The sequence below is a fragment of the Scomber scombrus genome, chromosome 4 (assembly GCF_963691925.1).
Source record: "Scomber scombrus chromosome 4, fScoSco1.1, whole genome shotgun sequence".
NCBI classification, from domain to species: Eukaryota; Metazoa; Chordata; class Actinopteri; order Scombriformes; family Scombridae; genus Scomber; species Scomber scombrus.
The window spans coordinates 10,505,284-10,514,226 of NC_084973.1; the positions used below are offsets into that span (position 1 = coordinate 10,505,284).

Sequence of the window (8,943 nt, forward strand, 5' to 3'; positions counted from 1 at the left end):
TAAAGTGCATTGAATTATTATTATTATTATTATTATTATTATTATCATTATTATCATTATTATCATTATTATTATTATTATTAAGCTCCACCGTTCGTTAATTTATCTTTAAGCCTATTTATTTATACAATAGTTTATAATAAAATTTAGTATATCGCACTTTTCTTGAAAGTTACAAAGTCCTTAACACAAGTAAAAAAAATAGCAATTATAAACAAAAGAAAAATAAACAGCTCATAAAACAGGAATAAATGTATGAATTCAAATTGTCAAGAGGTGTATAATAAAACACAACACCATATCAAACATATTTTCAATACATTTAAGATGTCGCCTGTTTCATTTTGGCAGACTGTTAGTCTGTTAGTTTGGGGGGGGTATATAAACATTGCCAATATTGCACATATACTAACTTAAAAATTTGACTACGTTTTAAAAATATATATAGCTATTTGATAATGTTAGCAGGTAACCACAATAAAGATGTAACTAATAAAGTAACGTCTCATAGTTATTGCTTCAGTTTCACAGCAGAGCAGCTGGAGGACTCCGCTCTCCTTTCAGCTGCAGGCTAACGAAGCCACGAAGAAGAATGTTGTGAACAAGGAAGTCAGTATTTTACAGGAAATCAGCGTAAGCCTCCTTTTGTTTTGTTTTGTCTTTGTTTTATGTACTAAATTGATGGTCATTTCCATCAGGACAGTCATTTAGATCACTTAATAGTTCATAGTTGGTTTCATTTACGTATATCAACTTTATTTGTGTGTGACAGTCGACGAGATTTGGTGTTAGCCGGAAACTAGCTTCACCAGCTAACAACAAAGCTAACAGGCCTGAAGCCGTCTGTTCTCTGTCTGCCGTCAGTCACACTGTTATCCTGTTTTTTTAAACCAACGAGACTGGCTAACGGTCAAACGTCGTTTGGGAGCACTAGATAGCACTGTGAGCAAATCACTGGGATAGCTGTCAGCTGTTCATTGGCTAGGCGACGTTAGCTGTACAGGCTAACCGGTTTCATTTGTTTTGACTGATCTTATTAACGTCTGTAATACTGGTCAGAGTCATTCATTACAACACTACAGCAGCTGAGATTGGATGACCATGTATGCCCCGCCGGGTTCGACCGCTCCCGGAGGCCGGAGGAGGAGAGGGGGCACCTCCCTGCCCAAGCAGCCGGAGCGGAGCCTGGTGTCAGCCCTGCCCGGAGCCCTGTCCATCACTGCGCTGTGTACGGCTCTTGCGGAGCCGGCCTGGCTCCGGGTTCACGGAGGCACCTGTCCTAGACAAGAGCTGGGGGTGGCAGATGTCCTGGGGTACATTGATCCCAAGCTACTGGATGGTGAGGGCCCACACCTGGCTTTTAAAAAGCAGCAGTGAACCACCGATGAATCTCTCTTTGAGTTGTAATGTTGTGTATTGTCACTTTGTCTCTTCAGATTACTGTGTGAACCCGCAGACCATCTTGTTGCTGAGGGTGATCGCTGCCTTTTGTTTCCTGGGCATCCTGTGCAGTCTGACTGCATTCCTCTTGGATGTGTTTGGACCTAAACACCCTGCTCTCAAGATCACAAGAAGATATGCATTTGCACATATTCTCACAGGTTATTATTGATCTGCCATGCTACAGTTTATGTTCATATTCTAGGAAAGCAAATTTCTCACTTTTTGTTCCGAACTGATCATTTTCACTAACTCTGTTTTCTCTTTTCATTTCTCATCAGTGCTGCAGTGTGCCACGGTTATAGGGTTCTGCTACTGGGCCTCAGAGCTTATCCTGTCACTACAGCAACAACACAAAAAATACCACGGCTCTCTCATATATGTCACTTTTGCCATCAGCTTCTACCTGGTGGCAGGGGCCGGCGGAGCCTCGATCCTCGCCACGGCCGCCAACCTCTTGCGCCACTACCCCACCGAGGAGGAGGAGCAGGCTTTAGAGCTGCTCTCTGAGATGGAGGACAGCAGTGAAACTTTCCCCGCTGATTATGACATTGCCAATCAGTTTCAGCCACCACCTGCCTACACGCCATAATGCCACCAGACTGGCCTTGTTAACACTTGCTTCTCTCCGAGCACGGCTATTGGCTTGATGAGTAAACCCACTCTTTATCAAATGGATATCGTCGCAAATACTCTCCATAATGAACACAGTGTGCACAGCTAGTGCGCAGACTCCTCGACTGACAGTGCTTGGGTGCATGAGAGCTTTCTTTAGTGGTGGCAGAAATTTAGGAGAAAGGTCTTACTTTCACCACTGACGTTGTTATTGATTTGCATGTAAATGGCTTTTAGGATTTGGTCCTTACATGTAAAGCAAACTAAATTGTAAGGAGTGCTCAACTTGGCTGATGACAAGTAACTGATGAAACAGCCACAGCCTGATCAATGCCAATTATTGGATGTATTGCTTTTGGTTGGTCGTGGATGGAGCTTTGTTAAACATCATTTTTGATTTAAATTTTTGATATGCTTGCCATGTGAATGATTTTATTTTACTGATACATCAAAAATGCAGAAATACACTGAGATTATTTCAGACGGTTCTTTTATATATTATATCAAACATACCTTTTATTTATTAATTAGTTGTCTGTGCTGTGTCCTCTTTTGTTTCTTTTGCTTTGTAGACATCTGTCACTGGTTTAGTCTTATATGATTGCATCTGTGGGTGCGATAAAGCAAGACAAAAAAACGGGCTGTCATAATGTGAGACAGGTCTTTGTGGTGTTTTTTCTAAAGGAAAAAAAAGGTTCATGGCATGTGTTGTGTGTTGAGAGCTAACAGCCGCAGAGAAATTGAGGAACATTTAGTTGCCATGTGTCACAGAGCAACATTTAATAGCAGGAACCTCACAGTAATGTTCTTGTATTTGATGATTTTTTTTTTTTTTTTAAACACCCTTATTTGTACTTTGTGGTTACCATATGTGGCAATTTCAGTATGTGTTTTCTATGCATGAGTTCTTTTGTGTGCAAATTTTAAACCTTCAGGTGGAATCTCTAAAGGTAACGACTGAGGCTTAAAGTTGTGATTGTGGTGATTCTAGTCGGTCGTGTGTTGTTCTGTTGACGCCATTTCTGCATTTTGTTCCCCCAATTGTTGCTATACTTTTATCATCATTATGTAAATATTGATTGTTTATACATAAAAAAGTGGTCATAATAAAATAAATGCCCTATTTTGCCTCACGCTTGTCATCTATAATTTGACACTGAATCTAAATCAGCCTCTTGCCCTTTTTACAACCTTCCTCCGCCAAATATAGCCTATAGGTAGGAGCTGTAGATTTGATTGAACGATACGTTGACTTTGACATTTCAGTCTGACCAGGGTATTTCAGGGTTTACTGTCTAGACGTAGACGCATCATGGCATTAAAGCAAGTAAGAGCCTTACAACCTAAGATACTTTAAAGGCCATACGGTATGCCTTGCAATCTATAAAGGTATCAGATTCGCTTTCTTCCTCACAGATGCAGGGTTCTGTGCAGAAGGGAAAGTATCATTTAACTGCCTTGACATGCATTCATATTCCTGAAGAACTTTTTCATTATTTTTGTGGAATCCTCTATCGATGCACCACACCAAAGAGTTAATTACTAAATGGGGCAGGATATTTCAAAGGTTAAAGCACTACATGTTTTGCAGTCCAAAGCTGAAGTGTTACTCTGCAGCCAAATGACTTAAGGTAATGAGATGAATAAATAGGAGAAGGAAGGAGGAGAATAGGTCAGTCAAGGCAAGGAGTGATGACTCTTCTCAGAAAGCAGAGCTTACGTGGCAACGTCACATAACGGGTGGTATATATACGGACAATCTCAAGATCAATATTATAGCCGTTCTTCACAGACGCGGTGACATAAAGTCAGTTCTCTTTATCTTAAACACTCAGATTGAAGCTAAAAATCATGCTGGCCACCAGGACTTTGCTGTCAAAGCAAACGCTGACTGTTCTTTCTCGTCAGCCTGCCTGCTTTGTTCACCATGGTGACCATGGCAACTGGGGAAATACTAATATTGCAGTGGTAAGTGAAACAAATCAATACGGCATCAGATAGTGGGAGGAAAAAAGTAGGAAAATATTATTGTGTGGATTTGTGAATCACAATGTGTTCCAGGTTTTCTCAGGATGTGGCTGGTGGGATGGGACTGATGTCCATGAGGGAGTATAGTGAGTATCAGTGCTGCAGAGCTCAGGACAGGAATTCCAGTTTATTGCATTTCACCTTGCAGAGATTGTAATTCACATCTCTGTCCTCAGCACCATGTACCACCTGAGCCGTAATGGTGCTCGCTTCCAGATGTTTGCTCCAAATCAGCAGCAGATGCATGTGATGGACCACATGAAAAAGCAACCTGTCACTGGCGAGAACCGGTATGCACATTAGGACACACTTTGAGACAGAGAAGGGTCATATAGACTGCTCCAGTGGTTTACTTGGTTTTATGTCTTTTTTTCATGCGACTTGACTAATCCCAAAAGGTAGTATTTATCATTATTTTTGGCCCTTGCATAGGAACATGATGATGGAATCGGCTCGCTTCTGTCATAATCAAGGAAACATGCAAATGCAAGACCTCTCCAAGCTGGATGTCAACAGCTTTGATGCTGTCATCTTTCCTGGTGGCAACGGCGTCACTAAGAATCTGTGAGCAAGAATGAAACATGAAGCTATAACTCAGAGATGGAATACAAACAGACACAATGACGCACTAATACTCACTTTCAACACTTTAGATCCTCTTTCGTGAAGGATGGCAAAGACTGCAAGTTGCATAGTGATGTGGAAAGAGTGCTTAAAGATTTCCATCGTACTCGCAAGCCTATTGGGTATGTATCATTTGGTGAATATTCAATGTAACAGTACAAGGGTAAGTATATCTCTGCTTAAATATCTTCAAATACTGATGGACAGCAGTGTGACAGTTTCTTTTGGCTACAGTGTCGGTTAAAATTCACTATTTAAATCTAAACCTGAACATGAGGCAAATTTGTAGACTGTCACTGATTGCAACATTGTACTTTACTTTAAATTGGATTACACTGGGCTACATGATAAGATTTAAATGAACCCTAGTATGGAATTAGGACATTGCGGAGGCTGCAGAAAGGAAAAAGTCTGAAGGAGTACTACCGGTTGTTTTCTAAATGCAGATAAATACGTTTGTAACCTTTTTATAACCATGGAAATAATATACTGAGGCAATGATGCTAATGTGTAATGAAGTTTGGGATAAATAAATAAAAATCACCTACTACTGACCAGAGCAGTAAAGAATAATAGTAACACTTTTTAAAGGATGTATAGTTTCCTAGAAAGATCCTCGAAAGAAACTGATATGCAAATATAAATTCTTTGGAGGTCTCTGGGAAAATATAATGTAATATGATACTAGTTATAAGGAAAATCAATACAATTGGAAGTGATAAAATAGTACACCTCAGATTAATATATCAGTACAAAATTGTAAAATTGTAAAATGTAAAATAATTTCATACTGCACTGAATTACACACTTCTTTCTAGGAAACATCCTATGAAACCATTAGAACATTGTGGTTCTAGATTTGACTTAAATTAATACTAACTGTAAGTCTTTGACCTGGCATGCTTTCAGTGTTTCCTAGAAAATACAGACAATGATTGTGAACAAACCCTAAAGTGTCTCAACTTATTTTTCCTCCAAAAATAACATTTTGTGCCAACTGTGTAACTCGGTTGCAATTGTAACCATTTAGCTTGTATTTCTATTTTACAATACTGAATGTTTAAACATACAAATACAGTTAAGTCTATCAAGAAACAAATCAACTTGAAGAAACTGTGACTCTAACATGCAAGTTAACGCTTCTGTAGTGAAAGTATCCACTTCACTGATACCAGCAGACACAGTGAACCTAAAGGTAGTGAGATCATGCAGACAAATCCAAACTTTTAACACAGACATGCTGACCAGGAATTAGCATGCCTGGTGGAAAGTGACTGATCTTCTGGCTACTACTTTGGCAGAGAGGTACTGATGAGCTGAGGAGTGACAGCTGTGCAGAGTACAGACAGGTGACAGGATCAGGTGAGAGGATGCCTGGTGCCAACAACAGGAGAGGCAGGATTACAGGAATTAAAAAGTGAAAAAATAGTTAAAGAAGCATTTGTCACCGGGGGATTAACAAGTATGTTGAGTTTTAATCTTGACCCATCTTTTTCTTTTGACTTTAAGACATTTAAAGAGTCAAAAGTGAGCAAAATAAGCATTTTTACTTCATTACAAGTAATAAGAAAGGCCATAGAAATATGCAAGTGGGGATTTGTTCTGCAGTGTAGGACTCAGTATCACTGTGATTCTGGTTTATATGTTGCTGCTCTTATTCAGCTGCTGATAGGAGCTTCACTGTTTTCTGATCCACCCTCCATTGTCCTATCAGAGCTATAATCGCTCTCTTAAACACATTTGTTCCCAAAACAACACAGTATACATTTATTATTTGACCACATTTCTCAAAGTAGTAATTTTGTCCTCGGTGACAAACATGAACATATTTCATCTCTGCAGCTCTTGCACAGTACAAACCCTCCTCGCGTGTTACCTCAGATTTCATCAGTGCTGCAGTCTCGTTTGATTAAGGAATACAACAGAAAAAATGAAAATCAGTTTGATGCACCGACACCTCAGAGTACCTGTACCGTGACCAGATTGTCAAATTGAATTCAGCCTTTCACCATTAAACTTGTGGTCCGCTGGCTTCATGTAGCCTACTTTCGAGTCGGAGTTGATTAATTTTGCAGCAGCTTACACTGAGGCGAGTTTACTCTCAGACTTTTATGAGCAGACATCGGTGTGTCTCTGCGTGACACAGGCATTGTATTTTGACAGATTCCAGTTTCTTAGGCAGACAATTAAAACTGCTCTACATCATCATCGCAGATTTAAAACTCAGTAAACGTTTGCATCCACTGTCAACTACATGCATTGTCTACTAAGTGCTTTTGCTTAGACTAGTTGTGACCAGTCTGTACTGTTGTATACCTGATATCTTTAATAAATCCCAAGTATGAGCATAAAGTAGCACTTGTATTTCTTTTAAACCCCCTGCAAACCCCACACAGGTCTCTGCATTGCTGATTAGACGCCTGCTCAGGTGAGGTCATCAAATAAGGACGATGAAGGTCAGAATGAAATCAATTTAGGCCTTTTGTTGCTCTCTCTCTCTCTCCTCATGTTTACAGCCTGTTTCAACTATCAAATATCAAATAGAAGGCTTGATGTTGGTGTGTTCCACTTTTACCATAGTCATCCATTCAATCTACAACGTGCAAAATACTTGTGAGATCCCCCTTGAGATGTGAGCAAGTAGGCAAATACTGATATATTTGGGTTTGTCTTCATATGTTTGTAGGTAAATAGTGATAACAGACAGCTGACAGTCTCTAATCTTGCCTCATGCTCTCCTTTACCTCAGTATACATGCATTAGAAGACTGATTAGATTCAGTCTGCTGTCCCAGTGCTGCATGCTGGGAGAGAGTCTAAGCAATTATTCACACACCTTGATCAGTCCTGTCTCTTAATCCTGACTTTATAAAAGCCTCGGCTGAACATGTTTCTGTTTCAGACTGGCCAGCATGGCTCCTATGCTGGCCTGCCGTGTGCTGCCGGGCATCGATGTCACCATGGGCTATGAACGGGACGAGAACACTCGCTGGGGGAACTGGCCACACACAAACATGGTGCAAGCTATAAAGAGCATGGGTGCACGCCACAATGTCCGTGAGCCATACATATCCTTCCAAGGCTCTTTTTTTTAATGCTAGATAGCTTTATGCTCATTTTGCCAAATGCTTTTTCTTCTGAATGAACTCCTGCTTTGACCTTAACCCTTCCTTTTTACGAAGCCTATGTGGACGAGAAGAACAAAGTGGTCAGTACCCCTTCCTTCATGTGGGAGACAGACTATCACTACCACTACATTTTTGATGGCATTGGAAATATGGTCAAACATGTCATGCGCATGTCAACAAAGTAAGCTGAGGCGAGGCACTGGAGGTAGTTGGTGTCGACATGTGACGTACGCCTCTGTAATGTGATGAATTCTTACGTGAAACAATATAAATGTTTTAGTTAAAGAGCAAACAGCTTGTCATTGTGTTTAGTTTTTTCCACTAAGTGTTATTTATGACATTGGTTCATGCAGTTGAACAGATCACATGTACAACAGGCGAGATCATTTGAACACCTCATTTGATCAAAGGTAACACTTCTCTATAAACCTGAGGTCAGGAATGTGATGACAGTGGCTCCTCATCCCAATTATGTCAGTAAGGCAGCAGTAATAGTTTGGGGGTCATATAAAAAAAACACACACCCAAAAAGTGGATTAAACACAATGAATAGTGCTCCTTGGGTCCTATTTAGGGTAAATCAACAAGGATCCCTTTGTATGACATTATCATTAATTCTATATTACTAGTTCAAATTCAGTTAAAACAACAAAATGTTAAATCAGCCCAAGACAAAATGTTGTGCAATGTTTCCTTGTCACGCCTGCTGAGTCCTGAGGTAACACACCTGACTCATCAGTCTCCCGGCAGATCAGTAGCTGCAGTATTTTGAAACACAGGAAGTGACTTTTAAGATTGGGTGCCGCTTTCTAAAATAAAGATGATTTTGTGTTTTTAGACTTTTTGGAGAATGACAACTTATGGATTGGCAGGGCAATAAGATCATTATCCTCTTTTAAGTCTATCTGTGAAAATGGTTAACACAAAATATGTGATTACTGAGACAAACATTTACACTGAGATGGTTTCACTAGTAATGACCACGCCACAGTAGCCTGGCTAATACAGGTTTGATGAAATGAGGGAAGTATACACATAGTACACATAATTTACTTGATGACACAAAAAAAATGAATACATTCTCTCAGTTTGTGCATTCAGAATAAAAC

The 8,943-nt window shown here is 39.9% G+C and overlaps 2 protein-coding genes across 2 annotated transcripts; both read left to right on the plus strand.

Annotated features, from left to right (window-relative positions):
• Positions 1 to 547: 547 nt before the first annotated feature.
• On the plus strand, positions 548 to 3,178 carry tmem127 (transmembrane protein 127). The gene is made up of 4 exons (XM_062417608.1): positions 548 to 633; positions 1,083 to 1,339; positions 1,437 to 1,601; positions 1,722 to 3,178. The coding sequence occupies exons 2-4, from the start codon at positions 1,096 to 1,098 to the stop codon at positions 2,030 to 2,032; spliced, it is 720 nt and encodes a 239-aa protein (XP_062273592.1). The 5' UTR covers positions 548 to 633; positions 1,083 to 1,095; the 3' UTR covers positions 2,033 to 3,178.
• A 643-nt stretch (positions 3,179 to 3,821) lies between these two features.
• On the plus strand, positions 3,822 to 8,019 carry gatd3l (glutamine amidotransferase class 1 domain containing 3, like). The gene is made up of 7 exons (XM_062418064.1): positions 3,822 to 4,023; positions 4,117 to 4,169; positions 4,260 to 4,373; positions 4,516 to 4,647; positions 4,737 to 4,829; positions 7,609 to 7,774; positions 7,885 to 8,019. Exons 1-7 carry the CDS (start codon positions 3,907 to 3,909, stop codon positions 8,017 to 8,019), a joined length of 810 nt encoding a protein of 269 aa, XP_062274048.1. The 5' UTR covers positions 3,822 to 3,906.
• The last annotated feature ends 924 nt before the right edge of the window (positions 8,020 to 8,943 follow it).